This window comes from Hydra vulgaris, chromosome 08, assembly GCF_038396675.1.
Source record: "Hydra vulgaris chromosome 08, alternate assembly HydraT2T_AEP".
In the NCBI taxonomy this organism is placed as follows: domain Eukaryota; kingdom Metazoa; phylum Cnidaria; class Hydrozoa; order Anthoathecata; family Hydridae; genus Hydra; species Hydra vulgaris.
Genome location: NC_088927.1, coordinates 24628886 through 24656318, shown reverse-complemented (window position 1 = coordinate 24656318; position 27433 = coordinate 24628886). Strand labels below are relative to the sequence as shown.

Here is a 27433-nt window from a genome sequence, read left to right as displayed (position 1 = left end):
TTTTTCAAAAATTTTAGAAAGAATTCTGTTCAACCAAATATCTAATCATCTTGCTGTTAATAATATACTTTACAAAAATCAATACGGTTTTAAAAGAAGTAACTCTACTGAACATGCAATAATTCATCTTACTCGTAGTATAACTGATTCATTCGAAAAGTCAGAGTTTACTTTTGGCGTCTTTATAGACCTATCTCAGGCTTTCGACACAATTGACCATGAAATACTGTTTAAAAAACTTAAACATTATGGTATCACCGGTAATGTTTTAAAACTACTAAAAAGCTATTTAAAACATTGCAAACAATTTTTCTATGTCGACGGATCTTCTTCACAAGATTATCTAAATATAACCTGTGGTGTTCCACAGGGATCTATATTAGGGCCCTTATTATTTCTGATTTATGTTAACGATCTCCATGAAGTTTCAAAATTAACAACTATAATGTTTGCTGATGATACAAACCTATTCCTATCTAATAATAACATCAATAAACTTTTTTATGATATGAACATTGAACTAACAAAAATATCAGACTGGTTCAAGTCAAATAAACTTTCACTCAACATTGATAAAACTAAATGGATTTTCTTTCATCCACAATTTAAAAAACATTTACTTCCAAGTAATATGCCTCTTCTTCATATTGATAATATTCAAATAAAAAGAGTAATTTTCACAAATTTTTTAGGTATCATTGTAGATGAAAATCTATCATGGAAGAATCACATCGGACATTTATGCAACAAAATTGCAAAAAGCATTGGAGTTTTATATAAAGCAAGAAGTGTTTTAAACAAACATTCATTAACTCAACTATATTACTCTTTTATACACTGTCATATTAATTATGCCAATATTGCATGGGGTAGTACCCATAAAAGTAAATTAAAGCCACTTTATTGTCAGCAGAAGCATATTGCACGTCTTATAAATTTCAAAAATAGTTTTACTCACTCAAGGCCACTCTTATTTAACATGATTGTTTTTAATATATATCAAGTAAATGTTTATAATGTTCTTTGTTTTATGTTTAAATGTAAAACCAACTCATCTCCAGCTTCCTTTTTTGATTTATATTCTTTAAAAGAAAAAAATAAATATTCTTTAAGAAATGATAATTTTATTAAACAACCAAAATTTCAAACAAACTTTGGTAAATTTTTTTCCTTTTCTTTTCGTGGAGCTTTTTTATGGAACCAAATAATTTTAAAAAATTTTGATTTTTCTCATGAATGGAATTATTATATGTTCAAAAGAAAACTAAAGAAAGTAATTTTCTCAATTGAAAACATTTTTATATACTTTTAATAGTACCCAGTTTTATAATCACTCATTAATATTTTACTTTTATACAATATTGATTTAAAGTTTATGCGAGAAACTATATTTAAACACCATTATTTGAATTTTGTTAAAAGTTGCAATGACATTATTTGTACAGTAGTCATTTATTATTTACTTGTTTACTTTAATTTTTATTTTAATTCGTAATATTTGTAAATAATTTGTATTACGAACGGAAAAGTTTAAAATTTGTATTTTTTTATTTTAATTATATTTACTAAGTTCAAAGTTCTTCAACAGCGGTTCTCGGTGACAAGACCTGTATGGTCTTCTTTGAGTATCCGCGTTCTTTATCTTTATTCTTTATTTTTATTTATTTTTAACGATTTCTTTGCATGTAATTTTTCTTATCGATAAGTTTGTAAATATTGTGTTAAATATTGTAATAAAGAACAAAAAAAACAAAAAAAAAAAAAAAAAAAAGTATTCTAAGAATATTTTGCAATCATTTTTTGATATTAGGTTTTAAAATAAAATAATTTTTTTAAATAAAGTAAAATTAAATAAGTTTTAAAATATATTAAGTTTAAAAATAAACAACAGTTAATTAAAGACGCAATTCTCACTAGTATTTGCTTGCCTCTGACCTAACAAAACAATGCATTCACTTAAGAGATTTACGTCATCATGGAATTTACAAACTTTGTTTAGTCGCTTATGTAAAGTCACACGCTTACGTAATCATATTTTTAGTTGTTATGTTTTTGTTTGTTTGTTAATAACAACATAAACTGTAAGTTGAGATTTTTATAGTTTATTTATCGGATATACAAATTTGATAATTTATTAGAAAAAAGATGGAAAGTTTTCCTATTGTTGATGTTTCTTATTACTATCAACATTTTTGTTATGAAACAGTTCCATCTTCAGAATTTTTAACTGATAAATTTATTAAAAAAATTGCGGAAGAACTTCTGAGCGCATTTCAAGATTGGGGTTTTGTGTACTTGAAAGGAACTGGTTTTTCGCCAGAATTTGTTGAAAGTTTGTTTGATTCATCGCGGGAGTTTTTTCATCAAAGTTTAGAAGAAAAAAACAGAGTTTTATTTAATTCTAGTAATTTGTCAAATCCTTTCGGATATGTTCCTTTTAAATTTGAAACATTTGACAGAAACAAACCGTTTGATTTAAAGGAAGCTTTTGATTACTTGCCTTGGATTACGGAAGATATCAAGTCAAAGTTACCACAGAAGTTTTACGTTACGATGACCGATATGTTTTCAAAATGCCACGTTTTAACGATGAGACTTCTGCGACTGTTAAATCTGGCTCTTCGTATTGAAGATCCCCAATTTCTTGAAAAAGCGCACAAGTTTACGTCAATTCAAGGAAAAAATCACACAATGTTAAGAAGTCTTTATTATCCAGGCGTAGACAAATCACTTATTCAACCTTCTCAATTACGCTGCGGTGAACATACCGATTATGGAACTATTACACTTTTATTTCAGGATGAAACCGGGGGCTTAGAGGTTAGTAATTTATTATTTCAGAATGAAACTTTTAAAAACTTTTTATTAAACTTAATGAAGAACCAAGTATAGTAAAAAATTTTCTTTTTAATTTTAAATATTTATAAAAGCAATTCTTTGACCATCAAGTTTCATCACTAGCAATGGTTTTGGCGGCGCAGAGTTTGTGAGGCCTATTTGGTGCGTGTAGGTTTGTGTGTCTTTTTTTCGAAGCTGCCGTTTTTGAATTGTTGCAAAGCGCCATATTGCACTCAGTTGGAAAATTCGTTTTGGAACTGAAAAAAAACAGTTTTCATAAAGCTCGGTTTAAAATAATGCGAATAAGAAATATGTTCGACTCGCCAAAACATGCCAACATTTACCCTAAACGTTTTTTTCAAAACGTGTTTTTTAATACACTAACTAATTGCAATTATTATTAATTATTTACAACTTACTTTTTTTAGGCAAGATGATGATAAAATGTTAAAATAAAATCTTACATTTTAATTCTCAACAAAATTCATGGTAATTATTGCAACGTTTTCATGACATTGAATTTAAAAAGTTTTGCTGTAAAAATCATTTTTAAAAAACCTTTTCTGTAAGACAAGCAAACCCACTCTCGGATTTGGCTCTTGCAGTGTTGTAATACTTCTTATCATATTTGTATTATAACCAGTCAATGTAAGTTTGAGTACAATCCTATTTTGTTAACTCTAGGATACTTAATAGATTTAGTCTAATAAGTCGCCTTGTATTAAGGTTCCCATTTTCAATTTTGAATGGTTTATAAAAATACCAAAACATATTGATTGCTTTTAAGTCCATTTAAAACTTTCTCCACTATTTTAACTACTGCATGTTTTGTCGAGTGACGTTTTTTATTCGATTATTATTAAGGTTTTTTCTTTTTTTAAAATAAACTTAACATGTTAATCTTTTTTCTGATATTTAACAGTAATAAGTGGAAGTTGATTTCCGACATTTTGCAGTTTTTATTCTGTTCTGCTTACTAGAAAAAATAACTACTTCAGTTTTTCAATCTTATTTCTGTTCTGTGTTATACTTCGGTGAAGACGAGAAAAATGTTATCGACAGCAAAAAAATTATTACTACAATAAAAAAAGTTTGTCAACAATTTTATCATTTGAACTCTTGAAATTAAAATCGAATGGATATAAAAATAAAAAACTTTGGTAAAAATCTTAGAACGTGTGTAATTTGTGAAACAAACTGTTAATAAATTTCAAACTTTAGGAATTAATTTTTCACTTCTAACCAGAGATCGCCGCGTAAATAATAACTTTTTTTTTTAGGTGATTTAGTTGGAATTGTAAACGAGGGCATTTTCCTACCTCTTTTGTGTGCTAAATTTAGACCTGTTTAATGATTATGAAGTATAATGATTAATTAAATTGTAACCTAACTCATAATAAAGCAAATATAAACGAGTTAGAATAACAAAAAAAATATAATTGACTTGTTAATAAAGATTTTTATGTTAAGTCTTTATTGACCTTTATTGTTAAGTCTTTATTGACTGTGTTTCCAGATCAAAAATTTTCAAAAATAATTTTCAAAAGAAAAAATTTCCAAAAAAATTTAACGAAAATATAAAAGTAATCAGTTATAATAACAAAAAGTGTTAACAACCTTTTCGCACAGGTTTGGAAGTCCAGATGCAAGAATTATTCGCTTCTTAACTAAATCTTTCTTATAACAACGTGAATACACGAAGAATTTTGAGGAGATGCGTTTAGTTAGAAAAAAGCGCAAGTACCAAGCGCAACTGCAACTTTTTGTGACCACCTTTAATACAAGAGAATTTAACTTTGTATTTTTTTTTTTGAACCCTTACAAGTTATTCAGTAATAAATTTAAAATTATAGAAAAATTTTAAAAATAATAAATAAAATTTAAATTAAAAATTTCATAAAATAATTTATTGTATGTAGTTTTGAATTAATAAATAAATATAAAGTTAAAAAAAAAAATAAAAAAAAAATCATAAACTTGCTTTCACATTTGGGGTAGGGGTGTAAGCAAATATTATATACCAGGAATTTTTACATCATGCATGTAGGCATTATACTATGGAAATTGTAGCTGAGAATGCTTTTTCTATAATGAAAACAACTACATCTACGTGTCCAGGTGTTCTGTTGTTTAAGAGATACCAAGATAATTGGATCAACAAGAGTAACTTCAAGACAGCAGCAGATGCGGTAGAAACTGCTAATTTCAAAACTATTTGAAAAATAGGATAATTCATTTTGCTAAGACAAATATTGAAATTCATCATCATTTTTCTAGGTGAAACTTCAAGGCATGGTGTTCATTTCACAGCACCTGGAGCTTTTCACCGGGCGCACTGGATGGCTAGAATCATTGATATGTTCAAAATGTGGATGTTGAGGTCTCAATTCAAACTGAAAGCTGGCGAAGAAAAGATAATTTTTCAGTTTCTTTTTTTTTACATGTGGTGTTGACATTGAAGCATGGTTTCAGGCTCCTTATGCAGTTACAGTGCCCACCAATAATAATCGTTTGCTACGCCAATTGTCTGAATACAGAAACCTAGCCATTAGACAGATATTTAACAGAATATTTGTATAACAAAATCGCTCAAAAGTCAAAAGTTAGCACAAAAGACCTAATTGCTAAGTAATTGCTTCATTAGATTACGTTATAAAAACTTCTCCTCGCTTTTTCTTTTTGATGCATTTTTATTCAAAACATGGCGTTTTTTGAATTTATTTTAAATTTCTGTTGTTATTGTTCATAATATAGAGCGCTTTTGCGATGGCCTATTTGAGTATTAATTTTGACATAAATTTGTAAGACAATAATGCTTTTGTTGACAAGTATGGTCTTCTTGAGTTAAAAATTTTTTACGAGCAATAAATATGGGCTGTTAACAATCATATACTTTTTTAAAATTATCCACCAATGTCCGCCACCTTTTGTTTTAACGCTTTGAAAATAGTGTATAAACCATTACGTAATGCACACTTGTAAAAAGTTTTAAAACAGCTATAAAATAAATTCTTGATGTCTGATTTTTTATACAAACTTATCTTAACTACGTAAACAAATCTTAAATAGATAATATATTAAACTATTAAACTGTAAAATCTCAAACAAATATAAATGTTTTATTTGTCGATCGTTACGAAAATATATGTATTATTTGTCGATCGTTAAGAAAATCATTACCCAGCTTTGTATTTTTTGTAGATTTTCTAGAAGTAAAAAAGTTGTTCACTCAAAGAGAGTTATATGAAATAATGACAGATTATTAAGGTAAAAAATTTGAAGAAAAGTTTTCGTTGTTGGAAGAACAACTTTTAGCAGTTATCAAATATCCAAGAAATCAAAGTGCCATAAAAAGAATTTTAAAATTCTTTAAGAGCAATTTCAAGAAAAGATGGATAGCTGCAAGTTACAAACACAAAAGTTTTATAAAAAATAATAAACAATGGCTCAAATCAAACATCCAATTACCTTATTGGTCAATAAACGTTCGACATAGACCTGGACAACCATCAAAATCATTTATAGAGCTCAGTGATTGCAGTAAGCGTCAAAAAACTATGGATCTGCGCGAGCAGGTATCTGTTGATGAGTTGACATATGCAGCCAGAATGAGTTAGCGAACTTCAGGAAATACTGATGTAGCAAAATTTTTTATAGAAAGTACTGCCACGCCTACCAGAGCAAAGAAATACCAAAAAAATTTAATTTTGCTTCAAAAAGAGTAACTGTCAATAAATTAACACTTTAAGAGGCACTGGAGCTGTTTGTAGAAAGCAATTTTATCAGAAAAAAGTTGAAACTAATTCAAAGTAGAAACAAAAATATTTACCCCTGCTATTCAATAATTCAACAAGCTGAAAAAGATTGTTACCCTGATAAGGAATTGATACAAGTAACCGAAACTTCAGCTGAAATTCAATTACAAGCATTACTTGACCACACCACATTACGCTTATATAAGTATGTCTTAGAGGTTGCAGAAAAGTGTTCAGAAGAAGAACAGAAAATATGATTTTATTATCAAAATGAGGCTGTGATGGATCACTGCAAGCAAAATTTAAGCAAAAAATTCAAAACAATATCGTCAGTGATGCAAATATTTTTCAAAGTTCTTTAGTACCTCAGAGAATGATTGTTAAAATTGATGGTGAACAGGAAAAAATTATATGACAAAAGCCAGTCACCTCTTATCCAAGGTTCTGCAGGCCCATTCGAATACGCTTCATTAGTGAATTGAAAGACATAACAATGGTTGAGGTAGAACACGTAAAAAACCAAATAATGAATTTTAAGGAAACAAGGTTGCCAAGAAGCCCTCTCATACAGAAGCCCTCTCACTTGAGCTCTCGATTCTCATGCAAGAACCTACTTCTTTGAATTGCTTTTCATTTAACTTTTAAAATACCTTTACAAAAGTGGCAAGCTCGATCAGACGAGGAAAAAAAAATTGTCAGAGAAGTGAAGAAAAAAATTCAAACATCCTTCAAAGAAAAATTAGGGCTTCAAGTAGATATACCTTAAGCAGGGTTTGGAAATACCAATGACGGCTATACGTCAAGAAGATTTTTTTCAAACCCGTAGTTATGTTCACAAATAACTGCTTTTAACTTGAATTTAATAAAAAGTTTACAGGTTATTCTTGAAGTCATTTCAAGCGGATATAAAATTAATGTTGTTAAATTGACGCTTTTGCTCATGAAACTGCTAAAATGTATATCAATCTGTATGGTTGGTATCCTAAGTCTCTAACCATGCATAAAGTTTTGATGCATGGCGCAGAAGTAATAGCTGATGCAATCCTCACTATCGGTCAGTTATCTAAGGAGGCAGCAATACAGACTTATAAAATAGACTGCAATACAGACTTATAAAATACGACTGCAATACAGACTTATAAAATAGACTGCTATTGAGTTTAGACCCATACATAAGTAGTTCTAGACCGAAGCGGCACAAAGAAATGTTTTCTTTTTCAAAAGAGGCAGTCAATATGATTATCTCAGAATAAAGATTTGACACCCGAATAATTTAAAGCGAATAAGTCTTTTTCTTAATAGCAAATTACTCTCTAAAAAAATTTTCTTTTAATTAAACGTTTAATTTTGATAAAATACTGTGTTTCAAACTAAAAAATTGAAAAAATATCCATAAAATATTTTTGAGCTTTTTTGTCATACAAATACTACTTATTTGAGTGAAACAAATTTTGGTTTAGTTTTCTTCAATTCCCAAATTGATATCAGCGAAAAACAGACAATGATCAGCAACATGCTGTTGTTTACAAACTGGTTCAGACCATCCACCACCAAGAATTGACTCTAGGTTTGTCGATGCTTCACATTCATTGAGTGCATTTATCACCTCCAACACCAGAAAGTTCTTTGATATCATGCAGTTGAATGCATTTTGCAAAGAAAACAGTGACATGAAAACAGTCTTACCGTAGTTAATGATTCCGCTGAAATATATTTAGAATTACAATTCACTGCTATTAAAAAATGAACTACTAAAACAGTACATATTACAAATTTCCCGATTCCAAGAAAGGCACTTTGTTGTTAGGACTTTCCAAAGCTGAATAATTTTATAATGGCACTGAAGATTGACTGAATCGGCTACTATATTAAACATAAACTACAACATAACTAAAATTTATATAGCTGTCAGTCTTACTTTTGTTGTTATTTAGTAAGTGCATTGGTACAGTTACAACTGTTGAATAATAAAAAATTACTTGCTGTTGATGTGAAATAGTTTACTCAAAAAATGTCGTTTTTTGCGATAAAATCGGAAACTTTGAATGACTTGTACAACCTCTAAAAATGCTTCAAATTACCTCAAATTTTTACCAAATTTTTGTTTTAGTAGATATATAAGAGTGGGAGGTTCCTACGTACACTTTTTCAAAAAAGAAAGGTTTTGTATATTCCTTATATGGATATTATCGCCACAACAGTCGTTTGCTTTAAAGCTAGAATATAACAACAAAATTGAAAATGCGCAGGATTTGAGAAAAAATGTTTTAAAAGAACTTAAAATGGGTAAAAAAATTAGTCAAAACTTAACAAGAGAGCAAAGAAAAACTCTAAAGGAAATTAAGGAAAACAAACTTGTCGATATATATCCGTTTGATAAGGGTAATGGGTTTGTGAGAATTGAACACGAAAAAGCTTTAGAAAGAATTCGCGATCAAATTGGTCAAACAAAGGTTTTAAGTGAAGATCCTACTTCTAGTTATGCTATAAAAATTAAAACCTATCTCTCACAACTTAATAAAAAACAAAGATTTTCAAAAACAGAATATGACAGTATATATCCAAGTGATCCAATCCCACCTCGTATGTATGGTCTAATTAAGGCTCATAAGCCTGAAAAAGCTTACCCTATGAGAATAGTTATATAAACTATTGGCACACCTAATTATGGAATATCTTACTACTTAGTTAAAGCAATACTTAATAAAATACTTAATATCTTAAATAAAAATAAAACACGTTTGAAAAATTCTTTTGATTTTATTGACAAAGCAAACTCATGGAATGTAGACGAAAACGAAGTTTTCGTCTACATTGCTCTTAAAGAAATTTCATTCGATGTAATAAACCTTTATCCATCAATTCCACTTAAAGAAGCTTCTTTAATTCTTATAGATCAATTAAATAAAGATGATTCCTACAGATGTTTTACCAAGCTTACTATATCAGAAACAAAAACACTTATAGAGCTTTGTTTACATCGTTGCTATTTTTTGTGGAACAACGAGATCCATGAATTGGAGAATTCCGGTCCTATTGGTCTTTCATTCATGGTTGTATTGACAGAATCTTTTCTGCAACATCACGAAGAAAATGCCTTCAAAATTGCAAAGACATTAAATCCTCCTCTCGACTTAAAGTTCTATCTAAGATACGTCGATGATAGCCATGCTAGATTTTCAAACATCCAAGAAGCAGAGAAATTCAAAATAATCTTAAATAAACAACACCCTGCAATACAATACACAATTGAGACAGAAAACCATAACAAAACTCTGAATTTCCTAGATATAACAATAATAAATAACAGCAAAGGTAAGTATGAGTTTAAAGCCTACAGAAAAGAAGCCATTACAAATATTCAAATAAAACCGCACTCGAATCACGACACCAAAATTTTATGCGCAATATTCAAAGGTTATGTTCACAGGGCATACTCCATATGCAGTGTTACACATTTAAAAAATGAGATAAACTTTCTTATTCAAGTTTTTATTGAAAATGGGTACACCGAAAGCTAACTAAAAAGTATTGCAAATCAAAGTAGGAAAAAACGCTACGTAAAGAACAATAGAATTCAATCCAAGAACAATGCTTTCCCAACAGTATCATTACGTGGATACCTTCACTATCACCAAAGTTAAGGAAATTGTTTAGAAAAGTTGGCTATAGGGAAGTTTTTAAATCAAATCCTAATTTAAGAACAATATTAACATGTAAAAACAAATCTAGATTGTCCCTAAATAGCCAGCCTGGTACATATTTAGTTGAATGCAATTGCTCGAAAAAATATGTAGGAGAAACAAAATTACAAATTAAAACAAGAATTCAACAACACCAAAAAAGTTTAAATGATGGCAAACATCATCAGTCAGCAATTGCAACACATAACAAGTTTTGCTCTGAAAAAATAAATTGGGAGAAAATTAAAACTCTTAAAGTTGAAACAAAAAAATTCGACCGTAAAGTACGAGAAGCACTCGAAATACAGAGGCACCAATGTTTCCCATCGAATGGCGGAATAAATCTCGATAATGGGCAATTTGTTAAAACTAAATTTTTGACTCCATTTTTTACATTCTTGCGTAACGAAAAAAGAAGCCATTCAACTGCTGACGTCAGTTAAAATTTTTTTTTATAAAACTGTTTTTTAACGTTCAAAAAATTTTGTAATATTTTACGAGCTGATGACGCTGGTATCCATAACCCAGTGAAAATTTCTCAAAATAAATTATTATTTGTATTAAGAGAATTCGTATTGTTTGATGTTTTCTTATTAATATATATATATATATATATATATATATATATATATATATATATATATATATATATATATATATATATATATATATATATATATATATATATATATATATATATATATATATATATATATATGGTGTTAGGTCTTCGCAAATGGCGGTCGCGTTTTTTTAACGGTAAAAGAGAAAAAGAAAAGAAAAAATATTAAAGATAAAATTATGATAACAAGTAAATAATTATTTATTTTATATACATAAATAAACTAATTTAAAGAACATACAAAAAAATCAAAAAAAAAAGGAGAGTAAAAAATAAAGAAATAAAGAAAGAAGTGTTAGAAAAAGTTAACTAGAAAGAATTAAAAAAAAAACAAAAAAAAAACTCGAATTTAAAAAAAAAAGAACACTTAAAAAAGAAAAAGAAAGAGTAAACAAAATAATAAAGTAAATAAATAAGAAAGACTTGAAAGAAAAAAAAAAAAATTCGCAAGTTAAGAAGAAATAAAAGAAGAAAAAATAAAAGAACAGCTAGATCGGTTGTTTTTATAATTTTAGACCTTTTTTTTTATGATTTAAATTGTAATCATCTGTTTGTCTGTATATTTTAATTCATACTAATTTTATTACTATTTATTTTTCTCATTATCTTATTTATTCATAGCTAATTGTATTCACTTTATTTTTTGTTATTATTATTAAATATTTATTACTATATATTTTTATAATTAACATATTTATACTACATATTTATTATTATATATATTTTTTATTATTATTATATAGTTTTATTTATTACTGTATAGATTTTTTAGGATAATATCATAATAAATATTATTTAATATTGATTTATATTATTTTAGTTTAAATATTAGTATTTTATCATTCTGTCTTTCTAATTAAACAATATTATAAATTATTGTTTATTCATTGAAAGATAATCTACTATTATATTATTAACTACTATATTATTTAATCGTTGTTATATGTATATATATATAAATATAATCTATGTTAGTTAGTTGAATGTTGTTATATGTTATTTACCTATTTGTTGTTATACTAAGTATTTTAATATTTATTATTAATAAATTATCGCTAAGTATATAACTTTATTAAATTATTAAAACATTAACTTTAGTTTTTTTCTTATTAAAACATATATTTAAATTGATTAACCAAAATTACGTAAATATAATAGCAATATTTATTTATTTATATTTTATTGACTTTGTCTTATTATCTTAATTGTTTAGCTTAATATTTATTAATTTATTTTAAATACTTTATATATTATAATTAGTTTAGTATTTGATTCTTTTATATAGTTACGTTTAAATCTTATACATAACAATACATTAACTTTAACACTTTACTCATTCAATAAACTCTATTATGGAAAGTTTTCCTTGCATTGTATGCCACAAAAATGTTGCTAAAAATCACAAATCTATTCAGTGTGACAAATGTAATTGCTGGGTACACATCAAATGCAATAACATTTGTAGCAAACAGTATTCTGATTTAATTTCTGATCCACAGACCTGGTTCTGTATTATTTGTGATCCTCAACCTAGTTCAATTAAAACACTTAATTTAAATGTTTTAACTAATTCCCCTAATCTCAATTATTTGTTTAAATGTCTAAACAAAGTAAACAATTGTGTCTTAGATTGTAAGTACTACAATGTTGATGATTTTAATGCCTTAGATCTTAACCTAAACCCATTAAATTTATTACACTTAAATATTTCCTCACTTTCTTTTCATATAGATGAGTCAAAATCTTTAATTAGTTCCTTTAAATTTCCTCCCTGTGTTATTGCTGTGTCTGAGACAAGGCTGAAATAACATGTATCACCCATAAGTAATGTAGAAATTGAAAATTATGTGATAGAACATACACCAACTGAGTCCAGTTGTGGCGGTGCCCTACTTTACATTTGTTCTACTTCTATATATAATAAGAGAGATGACCTTTTATTGTACAAAGCACATGAACTTGAATCAGTTTTTATAGAAACAATAGATCCTAAAGAAAAAAATACAATCGTTGGTTGTATCTACCGTCACCCTTGCATGTCAATTCATGATTTTAATAAAAAATTTCTTCTTAATTTATTGGAAAAACTTACAAAAGAAAATAAAAATGTTATGCTTATGGGTGACTTCAACATTAATCTTCTTAATTATGAAAAATCGCCTGAAATATCATTTTTCATTAATAATATGTGTTCAAATGCTTTTTTTCCTTACATTTCATTGCCAACGAGAGTCAATGTAAATTCAAAAACTCTAATTGATAATATTTTCATTAATTTTCACTCTAACAACATTATATCAGGTAACCTATCAATCTGTTAATTTATTCATGCAAAATTTTGAAAATATTCTTAATATACATGCGCCATTAAAACCTCTTACAAAAAGACAAATTAAATCTAAAAGTAAGCCGTGGATAACTCAAGGCATTTTGAAGTCAATTAAAATAAAAGATAAACTGTACAGAAAATTTCTCAATCATTCGTCAACTATAATAAAGGAAAGAACATTTAATTTATTTAAAGCATACAGAAATAAAATCAGTAATTTATTAAAAATAAGTAAAAAAAACTTTTATTCAAATTTCTTTCAAAACAATTTACACAATATGAAAAATACATGGAAAGGAATTAGAGAAAATTAATACTAACAACAGTTTCACAAAAAAACAGTCTATTAATCTTATGATCAACAACAACTTAATTATCGATAATAAAACTATTGCTAATTCATTTAATGATTATTTTTTAAATATATCAGTGAATATTTCTGAAAAAATTGAACCTTCAATTAATAAATTTAACGATTTTCTTAAAATCCCAAATTTTAACTCATTTTTCCTTTCACCTGTTACAAAAGAAGAAATTGAAGCAATTATTTCCGTGATAAATGATAGGAAAAGTATTGGCCCTAATAGTCTTCCCACTTCAATTCTTAAACTATCTTCAAAAATTATATCTGAACCAATCTCTAAAATGGTTAATAACTCATTTAAAAAAGGAATTTTTCCTGACGTTTTTAAGATTGCTAACATTATTCCAATTCACAAAAATGGGTCAAAGCTTGAACCATCTAGATACATACATACAGACCTATTTCTTTGTTATCCAACATCGGAAAAATATTTGAAAAAACTATGTACAAGAGACTGTACAGCTTTTTTGATACCTTTAATTGCTTTCATAAATTACAATATTTTTATTACGGATTTAGACGTAATCATTCTACTCACATGCGCTAATTGATTTTACAGAAACTTTAAGAAACGCCCTTGATAAAAATAAGTTTGTTTGTGGTGTTTTCCTTGACCTGCAAAAAGCATTCGACACAGTAAATCACGATGTTCTTCTTGCTAAATTACAATACTATGGTGTACGTGGAATTCCACTTAAATGGTTTAAATCCTACTTAAATAACAGACTTCAATACGTTGCAGTTAAGGAAACATCCTCAATAACCAAAACTATAATTTTGGGAGTCCCACAAGGGTCAATATTGGGGCCTCTGCTTTTCCTTGTATACATCATCGAACTAAACACCTGCATTAATAATGTTTTAACATACCATTTCGCCGATGACACTAACCTATTAATTGTTGAAGATTTGCTTGAAAAAATGCAGTTAAAAACTAATGAGGCCATATTTTCTGTTATTAATTGGCTCAGAGCAAATAAAATTTCACTAAACGCTACAAAAACTAAAATAGTTATCTTTAAAACCAAAACCCAAAAAAACAAGGAACAATGCACTTTTAACATTAATGGAAAAATATTAACTTCGTCAAAAACTGTGAAGTACCTTGGAGTTTGATGTTAGCCAAGATCAGACATTTCGTAAATTTTGAAACACTTATGAGTATTTATCATGCCATATTTGGATCGCACCTTAGGTATGCGTGTCAGATTTGGGGTAAAAAAAAAGGTCCGTTAAACCAGTTAGTTTCACTTCAAAACAAAGCCCTTAAAATTATTCACTTTCATAATTTCCTATTTGACAATGTTTCTCTACTGTATAAATTGTCTAAAATTCTTCGACTTAACGACAATATTACTTATTTAAATTGTTTATTTGTATGGGATTATCTTCATGATAAACTTCCAATTTCCTTCAAGAACTTTTTCTTTTAAATATGTAACAAACATTCTCACTTCCTTAGATCCTCTTCATGCAACAATATCTTTGTAGAACGTACTAGAACAGTAAAATTTGGCAGCGAATCAATTAAACATCAGTGCACCAATGCTTGGAACAATCTCCCTCATTCTTTTAAAACTGAAAACTCAATTTCTCGATGTAATTTTCTCAATAAATTAAAAAAACACTATTTGGATAGCTACTAGAATAATAACATCAATAAAAGCAATATATCACTGTTAATAGTCTTATTAAAAACACTCTCTTTTGTATATTTTATTTATTTTATCTTTTTTTTTTTTTTTTTTATAGAATCTTTACATTTATGTACAGCTTTTTTGACGTCCTTGTACAATGATTGAATGTGTATGTGCGTATGCCTGTGTGGGTATATGTATGCGTGTGTGGGTATATGTATGTGTGCAAATGTGTGTATATGTGTATGTATGTGTGTTGTGTGTTAATATGTGTGTGAATGTGTATGTATATTTATGTATGTGCCTATGTAGATAAGTATAGACATATTTAAATATACCATTGTTATTATTATTATTAACTTTATTTTTATTAATATTATTATTTTTATTAATACCATTATTTTTATTGTTATTAACACCATTTTTATTATTATAGTTATTATTAATGTTATTATTATTGTTAACGTTATGATATTTAGAGTTGTTATTATTTTATTCTTATGTTCTTTATTATTATATTCATTATTATTAGGTGTTTACGCATCATTAGTAATTATAAAATCATGTACCGTAAACCGGGGTAACTTTGTACCAATTTTAATAAAGAAGATAACTTTTTGAAAAAAAGGGACATTTTCCCAAAATTATTTTGATGCTAAAAGTTGCGCATTACTAATGTCATTTAATTAGTAAAATGGTGTATTCATTATATTCACCAAATCCAAGATTTTATGGAAATAGTGAGGTGGTCAATGTTACCCGGCAATGGGGTAACTTTGTCATAGTAAATTGTTTTTTTAACACCGGATGTAAATTAAGTGTTATTAAGCACATTTAATGTAATTTAAACTTACAGTAGCTTTTATTTCAAAAAGGGATACCTAAAATATGTCAAGAAATTAAAAAAGGGACAATAAAAATAAATATAAACAGTATTAAAGAAACATATTAGCTAAAATAATTTATTTTTTTTAATTATTTTTTTATTATGTCAGAAAAAGCAAAAAATAAGAGAGTGCAAACAATTTGTATCATAAACTCTTTGTAACACAACTTATTTCAATTTGTAACAAAACTTGTATTACACAACTTGTAATACAAATTGCGTCAATTTGTAACACAAACAATTTGTAACATAAACAAACAATTTGTAACATAAACTCTGTTGTTTTTTTTTAAATTTAGGCATCTCTTCAGTAATCTATCATAAATTCAATAGAGACTGATTCACCTTCAGATGCTGTTTCTGTTTCACTATTGTATTCTACAGAAATAGATTTTCCTGGTTCAATTTTAAGTCTTTTTTTGGATATATTTTTTTTATTCTTATTTTTACTTTGTGTAACATCTTTCTTATCACCACCTTCATTTTTTTTCTCATTTAATATGTCTAAAAGGCTCTGGTCTAAAGCTTTACGAGGACTTAAGACGTTTTCACTTGGTAATTCGATATACACAACATTAGGATTAAATGGCACCAAACCACAAGCTCTAAATCCACTGATTAAATTTTTTCTCGAACATTCATTAATGGATGTCATTAAATCATTCAGCAACTTAGAGAAATCTTCCTTTGGTAACGTTGCAAATTTTTTACCACGAGAAGTAAGTTTCCAACCCAGAAGTATACTTCTCCAGGCTTTTTTTAATGGTACAAAGAATGCAACATCAAGAGGTTGAAGTAAATGGGTTGAATTGGGCAGAAGGCATATGAATCTAATGTTATGTTTTTCACAAGAATGAATAACTTTATGACTTAAATGGGAGGAGAGATTGTCACCTATTAATGCTTTTTGCCCAGTTTGTTTCTTAATGCATGGCAATAATGTTCGAAAAAACCAATCCTCAAAAGTAACTTCATCAAACCAGCCAGATTGGGTTCTATTAAAGCGAGAATTTTTTGGACCATGTTTTATCCATAAATCGTATAAATGTGTGCTTTTAAAAACTGTGTATGGTGGAAGAATTTCTCCAACACCATTTCCACAAAACATTACAGAGAAACAAGCTTTACTGCTATTCATTATTCTCTCAGGGTACTTAGTTCCACGTTTCATAACAACTTTTTTATTTCCAGGGTCATCACGCAAATTTGTTTCATCATAATTCCAAATGTTACAAGGTGGAACTCCTTCAAGCTCAAGTTTAATATTGTCAAAATAAATTTTTAATTGCTCTTTGTTTATAGCTGCACGTTTTCTTTTAATATTTGATGCTATTCTATGGGTTAACTGTGAACGTTTCATAAAACTTGAGACCCAATCATCACCAGGAATATTGTTTTTAAATATTTTTACAGTACGATTTTGCGATTTTAAATAACCAGCTACTAACATTTTAACATCAAGTTTATTTAATGGAAATCCCCAATCACACATGACCTTGATTCTAGATGAAAATAACTGCTCCTCATCATAAGTAAATATGGTTGGTGCACCAATGCATTTTTTATGCCTTGACTTCATTTTATAATGTATAGTGCTTCTTGGTATACTAAACCTTTTTGAGGCTTGACGAATAGACATACCTTCATTAATTGCACCCATACACTCTTTCAAAAGAATGCTATTAGAACAAGTGTTGTATGCACGTTTTCCACCACTATGCTTGTTATATTTACGAGGCATTATGCTTTAAACAAAATTGAATATAAACAACACAAGCAAACTGCAATGTACTATAATATAATTTTATTAAAAACTATAGTATAATTTTATTAAATTGCAATTAAATTTAAAAATAAGAGTCTCTATATTTTAATTTTGTTATAAAGTTAACAAAATTATGATTTAGCAACAACAACAACAAATAGTTTAACAAGAAAATATACTTTTTTAATAATCCTAAAATACATTCATGCTAAAAACTGTTTTTCAAAATAAACAATTCGGATAACATGCTTCAAAAAAATATTATAGTTAGAATAAATAACGATCAAACTACTTTAAAATGAATATTATTTACATGGCCAAAGTTACCCCAAAAGAGTATAAACCTATGGGGTAACTTTGACCACCCTGTAAAAAAACCAGAATGTTGTTACTTGAGCCAAAAACTTTTCACTTAATTTTATCTGAACCTTTGTCTTTAAAACAGAAGTAAAACTGAGTTGTTTGCTATCATTTTTATCTTCGCCCAGACAACATTCTGTTTTACAGTTTTTGATTGTGTTTTACCAAGATGTAGTTTTCATTCTTTTTCACTTATAGTAAAGAGCATTTGCAACAATCTTCATATCAAAATTTAAGCAAGAAAGATTGCATTTACAAATAAAACAAAAATAGTAAAACGTTACTTAGCTGTTAAAAAGTTACAGATGTTTAATTAAAATTTTTTTAAATGGCCAAAGTTACCCCGCTGGCCAAAGTTACCCCGGTTTACGGTAATTCAGAATATATTGATTGATTATTGATTGATATTGATATATATATATATATATATATATATATATATATATATATATATATATATATATATATATATATATATATATATATATATATATATATATATATATATATATATATATATATATATATATATAAAAGAACTTTTAGATGCAATTTTATTACAAAATAATTGTTAAATAATAAAATGTTAAGCAACACCAAGTCATTGTGTTGTTAAACATTTTTCATTGTTATCATTTGAGTGTACAGCGTGAATGCCATACGTTACCTCTTTTGCTGAAACATTTATAAGCTTTTTTTAGTATAATGGTGTATATTTAACATTTATACTTTAGCATTGAATAAAGAAAAATCGTCTTAAATTGAACTTATATTTCATATCAGCCGACGTTTGGCGTAACGGGAATTCGCTTTACTCAAATATTTGTTTAGTCGAACCATTTTATTTGGTCTCTTAAAGGTTTAATTTATAGGGAAATAATATATATATATATATACGTTATTTTTCAACAATTTTTTCAAATTAAATTCCAACTATTTGGGTTAGTTGACCGGTTGGATAAAAATGATTTTATGCTGAACAAAATTTTTGAAACCCATTTTTAAGGTCCCCGCTTTTACAATCTATGCCTCGAAACCCCCACTTTTTTATGCAAAAAGCAGGGATCTTAAACATTGAAATAAAACACCAATTTTTTTCTATGAACTCTAAAAGACCTAAATAATAATTTGGAATTGCTTGGGAAGTTTACATTAAAAAAATATATACTAATTTAGACCAAGAAAAATATAATTTTTAAGTAGGGTAATATGAGCACCTTGGTAATATGAGCATACTAAATACTAAAAGATTTCTTATATGTAAGCAGTGAAGTTAAAGTTGCTTTGTATTTTTCGAATCAACTTTATGTGGTGATAATCCAGGAAAAAAAGTTCTATAGAATTTCTATAAACTTTTTGAACATATGGCCTATATAAATTATATAAAAATGCTATAAAATTTCTATAGAATGTCTATTAATTTCTTTAGAAATTGCTATAAAACTTTTTTTTCTATAAAATAAAAAGTAGGAAAAATAGTTCTATTGGAATTTCTATAGAAATTAAGAGAGGTTCTATAGAAATTCTATAGAATTCTATAGAATTTCTATAGACCATATGTTCCAAAAGTTTATAGAAATTCTATAAAACTTTTTTTCCTGTTAACAGGAATCAGTACAATTAGCGTCAATTTATATGCAGTAGTTAGCGCTGTCATCTAATTAAAACGTTGTCAAATTTTTTTCTGTTGTTAAAATAATATCATTACGTGTGAATAAATCTGTGGCGCGAAATTTTGGTGCTAAAATAAGGAAATTAATTTTTTCGTAACGAAAAATATGTTAGCCAAAAATCCAATCCATTTTTGTTTGAAAAACAATACACAGAAGCATTTAGTTTTTAAGATAGTTAAAGTCATTACTATACATAAAAAGGATTCTCTAACAGACCACACAAATTATCGACCAATTTCTCTTCTATCTAACATTAGTAAAATATTTGAAAAAGTCATGTACAACAGACTTTATAGCTTTCTTGAAAAAAACCAATGTCTCTACAAACATCAGTATGGATTTCGTAACAAACGCTCCACAACTCATGCGCTTATTAAAATTACTGAAACTATTAGAAATGCTCTTGACAATAAACTTTTTACATGTGGAGCGTTTTTTGACATAGAGAAAGCCTTTGATTCTGTTGATCACTCCATCCTCTTAAGTAAATTGGAACACTACGGTGTTCGAGGTAATACTATTCGATGGTTTTCATCATATCTTTTTAATAGATCGCAATTTGTCTCTATCAATGATGCCAAAAAAATCTTTTCCAATAAAAAACTACCTGGGTGTATCCCAAGATTCTGTTTTAGGACCATTGCTTTTCCTTATTTTTATAAATGATCTGAATATCTCCCTAAATTTTTCAACGGCTTGCCATTTTACTGACGACACCAACTTACTCATAACAAACAAACCATTAAAAAAAATTAACAAACATGTTAATCTTGGTTTATCCCACCTTCTTCAATGGCTGTGCTTTAACAAACTAAGTCTTAATACCAACAAAACTGAATTCTTTATTTTCAAATCAAGTCAATCTAAAATGTATAAAAACCTAAACTTTAGATTAATTAGCCAAAAAATCTTTCCCGAAGTTTTATTGAAATATCTTGGAATCCAAATTGACTCAGATCTATCTTTTTCATCTCAACTTAGAAACTTAGCTGCAAAATTGTGTAGATCAAATGGGGTGCAAGCCAAAATTCTCCACCATGTCAATTATGAAACTCTACTTAATATATACCATGCAATTTTTGGATTGCATCTTAGATATGCTCGTCAGGTTTGGGGACAATGCAAGTCTAATGCTTTTTTAAGATTATGTAACCTACAAAACAAAGCTTTAGAAATAATATTCTTTCAACAATATCATTCTAACTCGGACATTCTTTACTTTCTATCAAAAATACTGAAATTATGTGATCTTGCTTATCTATTAAATTGTCTATTTGTCTGGAATCATAAACAAGTAAACCTCTCTCCGTCATTCTCCAATTTTTTTACCACTAAAAAAAGTTCTCGTTATTACCTTTGATTTTTAAATTATATAACTTTAAATTATCTATCCCAAATTGCTGTTCGGTAAAATACGGGGATAATTCTATTACAAACTAATGCGTAAAATCGTGGAATAATTTACTTTTTCATTTTCAATCACTCAACTCTATTTCACAATTTAAAAATCGTCTTCTTGACTATTTGATCGAAAAATATTCTAATTAAAATGTTAGGCTTATAATAGATTATTATTACTATTATAAGCCTAACATATTGTTATTAGTATTATTACTACATGCGATGTTAATATTACTTACATATTAGGGGAAAGGCGCCTATGATGGCATACCGGTCATATTTCCATTAAAATTGGTTTTGGTAAAAAAATGATTAGACCAACATGACTATACTGACTTTACATTAGTTTTAGTGAAAAAACGATTTTGGGATGTGCTGTTGTAGTTTTATTTCCTTCATATATTTAAGATTGTGATTTTACTATTAACTGTGCAGAAATGAAATTTTCATGCATTTTATATTCAAGTTTTGTGCATTTAGTGGAATCGTTACTTTAATTTTATCTTTTGAACAAAGCAGACACGGCTTGTTTTAATGAAAATGATGACTTTTACCCATGATGGCATACTGACGAGTTGGGGGTGTTGAAATATTGACGAGTTGGGAAAACCTTTTTTTTTAATAAGAAAAACTTATTGTTAAGTAAAGTTAAAAGAAAGCGATGCTCCAACATTTTTTTTTGGTCCAAAAAATACGTAAAACGCAATATATCCTATGCGCATGCGCAAAATTTTACAATGCTGGTGTGTAGCATGAAATGGTAAATTAGGATGGTTTCGAGTAATTTCTGGCTTCTCTGAGGGAAGACTCTAAGGTTAAATGAAATCATTAAGTTACCCTCGATCCTAACTAGAACCATCCTAGCCTATGCCATCATAGGAGCAGTGGTTGCCTATGATGGCATACTTGTGCTTTTTTTTTACCATAAGAATAAATTATAAAAAAAATGAAACTGATGAAAACTCCCAGGGTAATTATTGTTCTAGATGTAACAAGGAATGTATCCATATCAAAACTTTTATTATTGGTCTTCAGGATACTGAATAATGAAGCTTCAAAGTTAAGTATGCCATCATAGGCGCCTTTCCCCTATTTACATTTTTATTACCGTCATTATTACTTATTGAAATTGTTTAACATTTATTCGTAATATTTGCAAATATTATCATTATTGTTATTATTATTGTTAATTTAATTGTTATTATTGTTGTTATTAGTATTATTGTTATTATTATTATTTTTAATGTTATTTTTTGTTAGTATTATTGATATTATTATTATTGTTGTTATTATAATTACAAATATAATCATTATTATTGTCATTATTATTTTTAAAAGTATTATTGATATTATTATAATCCACTTCGTTTAATTTACTTTATTATTATTATATGGTTGCTATTATTATTTAATTGGTGTTTATTAGAGCTGTGCGAGATTAGGTTTTTTATCTTCGATCGAGTTCGATTGAGATTACAAAAAATTCGATCAAGTTCTAGTTTGAGTTCATTCTCTGATAGAAGACTGCAGCGTTTAATAAAAACGATGTTCCCAGATGTTGAGTTCAGACGCTCTGAATTGACACTGGTCTAATATGTTATCGCGTTTTAATATAATTTTACAGCAACTTTTTGAACCTTTTTAATACGATTTTATAGCAACTTTTTAAATATCGAACTTTAGGTTCGAAGTTCGAATTATATTCGATTATCTAAACACATTCGGTTTGAGTTCGATTATTGAATAAACTCGAACTCGAAACTTCGAGTTTCGCACACCTCTTGTGTTTACCTTAAATTAGTACTCGTACTATTAGTTAGCAGCCATGAAATGTAAACTTTTTTTTTTCAGAATATATATTGTTATTGTTATTTAAATAGAATGACGCTTGCGATCGAATATAACTCACGTCTTGCGATCGAACTCACATCTGTCACGAACAAAAACAATCTTTTTTTTTCGAACTGTTTATTCTAAAAAAATTAGGAAAGAATAAAAAACGAATTCGTGACATATATTTACGTAAGCTAAGAATATTTTTTTTATTATTAACTGCCATTTATAGCTTTTACTTTAAAATCAAGAATAAAAAGGTTTAACAAAAAAGTAAAGATGCTACCAAAAATCACGAGATCGCTTTCAGAGACATTTTAAAAATTGTCGTTCAATATATAACCCAAGTAATTAAATTTCAGTTTGAAATACAGAAACTATAAAATCTAAATTTAATCTTAATAATTCAGGCGTCTGTTAGAAAAAAATACTCCCACCAAATCTTTAATTGGTTGTGCTACCCAAGATGAAATGATGTCAGCATGCTCTGAACAAGCAACATGTCCTCTGAACTGCATCCTTTTTGCAGTATTTTGTGTTTTAGGAAGGTATTAAATGATCTAGTTGAAAAATAGGTAACATAAATAAAACAAAAATAAAAAAGGTAACGCAGCGGAATTAGCTAGAAACATCTTTAAAAAATGCTAAGAAAGTTTTTTGGGTTGGAAAACCTAATATTTGTTCTTTTTTAAAGAAGAAACATGGAAAGATTCATACTATTTAGATAAGCAATTTTTAAAAGATCAAATAACGTAATGTAAAATGACATTTGGTTCAAAGGATTTAGCATATTGCCAAAAAATGAAAAACATTTATTGAGCGACAAGAAGATCAAACTGAAAGTGCTGAGTTTTTATCATTAGAACAAAGTAAGGATTAGTCGGAATCCTGACTTCCTGTTAGGATTCCGACTATTCAACAAACGAAATTAAATTAAGTACTAGTCCTTTAACAGTATTACCTAAAAAATTTGCAAAAGAAGTTGCATTTAGAGGTGTTTCTAAAAACATTTTATCTAGAAATATAATCCACTTGCTCTGTGACGTAGTAACTTCTAGAGACAGTTTGACAGGTTTCTCGCTTTCTGAATCCACAACCAGACGTGCAAAAAAAAAAAGCAGTAAGTACAATTGTAGCTAAATATCAAGAAGATATAATAAAAACTGCAAAGCAAAGTAAATTACCAATATTTGCACACTTTGATGGAAAAATTTTGCAGGATATTACCAACGCTACAAAAATTGATCGTTTTGCTGTTCTTGTAAATATCAATGGCAATTTAAAGCTTCTTGGCATTCCGTCAATTGAACACGGTACTGGAAAATCGCATTATGATACTTTAGTAAATGTTTTGGATAAATATAAGCTAAGAACTTACATAAAGGGTTTGTGCTTTGACACAACAGCAACTATTTCAGGAAAATATTCCGGCGCAAACATTCGGTTCAAAACACAAGATTTATTTATATCAAGCTGTAATATATTACAGCTTGCATGTCAAATACATGTTTACGAGCTTCACAGTAAACATTTTTGGGAAAAATTTAACATTGGTAAAATTTATGCTTCTGAAACTCTGATGTTTGAAGTTTTCCAAGCTAATTGGAACGCAGCAAGGAAAGCTATGGGTAAATCCAAGTTCAAAAAGTTTGACAAAGATGCAGTTAAAGGAACGTATCTAGAAAAGCAGATCGAAGAAACTTCAATTTTTGCAAGTATGCACTTGCCAATTTAATATTTCCTAGAAGTGGTTACAAAGAACTAGTAGAACTTACACTCACCTTCATATTTTAAGTAATCAATGCCCTACCAATTGACAGCTAACTTACATAAAGAAATATATTATTAATAAATATATATATATTTATTAATAATATATTTCTTTATGTAAATTAATATAAATATATTATAGAATTTATTTCTATATTTTATATTGTGTGGTTTGTGTGTTCCTCTTTAGATTCTTCTGCACCTTTTCAAGATATCAAAGCATACTGCCAGATGGTCCAGTATAAAAATTGGGTAGAATCTTATGATCCAGAAGCTAATGTAGTAAAGGGAATTGAAGAATTATTGAAATCAATGGACAGACATACGTGGTATTTGGATCAAACCTTGATTCCATTATCTCTCGCAGATAAAGAACTCGGTGATGATGGGAAAGAAAATGTTGCAAAAGTTATTTTCTCGCAATCTGTACCTACACATTATGAGAAGTCTGAAAATCCAATCCGTCCGAAAGGTCTAGACTTAACTCAGGAGAAACCACTTAGCTTGTGCCGGAGCTTGTTAATTCTGTTTACAATAAAGAAGATAGGCAAGATATAATGTTGACCGAGTTCAAAAAAGTACAAACAACAGAGAGTGGAAAAAAAAAAAAAAAAAAAAGGCGTTTTCAAAGCATAATTTGGAGAATATTTATTCGATTTTTTACCAAAAAGATGAAGAAAGGTTTGTTAAGTTATAGTTTTACAAACCGTTTTTGAAGAAAATTTTTTCGTTATTATTTATTTATTTATCATTATTGACCTTGACAATGTCGTTATATATTTTTCTTAGCATAAAATTTGTTTTTTATCTTATCCTTAACTATTACAGCGACACAAGATTGAGCAAAGTAAAATTGTTTTTTTAAAACGCATGTTTTGCTGCGTCTGTATGAAAATCTAATCAAACTTTATGTAAAATTACAAGGCAGATGGTACATAAATATTCTGCCCACCGCTAGCCTCCTCTTGGGGGTCCCTATATTAGATATTATTTTTAAAACTGAATTTTGGCTTAAATTACTCTTTGTAAACAAGAATTTGATAAAATTTGTCACGGAAAGATCGAGAGATAAAAAAATGGTCAAATAAAATATCCATAAAATTACCTAAAATTAGAACGTGTCGCCGATTTTTCCAGAGTTAAACCAGTGCACTTTTTTTAACAAACTTAACTATCCAACCAATTCCAAATAAATATTAAGGTCTTTTAGAGTTTGTAGAAAAAAAAGGTGTTTTATTTCAATGTTTAAAGTTCCCGCTTTTGGGTTAAAAAAGTTGTGGGTTTCGGGGCACAAATTCTAAAAGCGGGGATCTTAAAAATGACTTTCAAAAATTTTTTTTCAACGAAAAATCATTTTTATTTAACCGGTCAACTAACCCAAATAGTTGGAATTTAATTTGAAAAAATTGTTGAAAAATGACGCACCCTATATATACACTATATAGGGTGCGTCATTTAGCATACACTATAGCATACTTATGTGTAGTGTATATGTATATATATATATATATATATATATATATATATATATATATATATATATATATATATATATATATATATATATATATATATATATATATATATATATATACATTATACACTATAGCATACTTATGTGTAGTGTATATGTATATATATATATATATATATATATATATATATATATATATATATATATATATATATATATATATATATATATATATATATATATATATATACATATACACTGTAGCATATTTATGTAAACGTTTGCTCACTTTTTTTGCTTATCTAAATCGATACGGCTTTTTTAGAAAAAGACGAAAAAAACGAAGAATAATGAATGAAAAGATTATTTTCCCATGCCAAACCTTCAGTCAATGTAGCAGCACTTCGCTGCGAGTCAGGCTATTTGTCAGTTAATGTATGTACTGAAGCCCCCGGCAGCAGGTTTTTTCAGTATGAAGTCACACTGCTTACCTAAATCAGCAGTTTAAAATATATGTATATACATATATATATATATATATATATATATATATATATATATATATATATATATATACATATATATATATATATATATATATATATATATATATATATATATATATATATATATATATATATATATATATATATATATATATAATATGTACGAGTAATTAATTTGCCTTCTTTTATAAAGGTTCAATCACCAAACGGTAATTTTATTCATGCGACTCCAATACCAAATACAATTGTTGTCAATGCAGCTGATTTGCTTGAAAGGTGGACTAGCGGAAAAATAAAATCAACAAAACATCGTGTTGTATCTTTAGGAAATCCTGAAAAACCAAGGCAGTCCATTGCATTCTTTTGCCAACCAGACGACGAAGTTCTAGTATCCTGTCTTGATGGGTCAGACACTTATCAACCTGTAAATTCTTTTAATTTTCTTAAAGAGAGATTACTTAGCTCGTTTACTAAATAGAATATTTGCAATAACGTTTTGTATTACTTTATGTAAAATAAAAAATATTTGTTTAAAAA

At 27.7% G+C, this 27433-nt stretch overlaps 1 protein-coding gene across 1 annotated transcript; it reads left to right on the top strand.

The window, feature by feature from the left end:
* Positions 1 to 2069: 2069 nt before the first annotated feature.
* Positions 2070 to 27433, top strand: LOC100209573 (uncharacterized). Its single transcript, XM_065803294.1, has 2 exons — positions 2070 to 2820; positions 27090 to 27433. Exons 1-2 carry the CDS (start codon positions 2146 to 2148, stop codon positions 27372 to 27374), a joined length of 960 nt encoding a protein of 319 aa, XP_065659366.1. The 5' UTR covers positions 2070 to 2145; the 3' UTR covers positions 27375 to 27433.

Coding starts and splice junctions, on each gene's coding strand:
- LOC100209573 (XM_065803294.1), top strand. CDS start 2,146: ATGGAAAGTTTTCCTATTGTTGATGTTTCTTATTACTATCAACATTTT. Junction 2,821..27,089: donor ATGAAACCGGGGGCTTAGAG/GTTAGTAATTTA, acceptor TCTTTTATAAAG/GTTCAATCACCAAACGGTAA.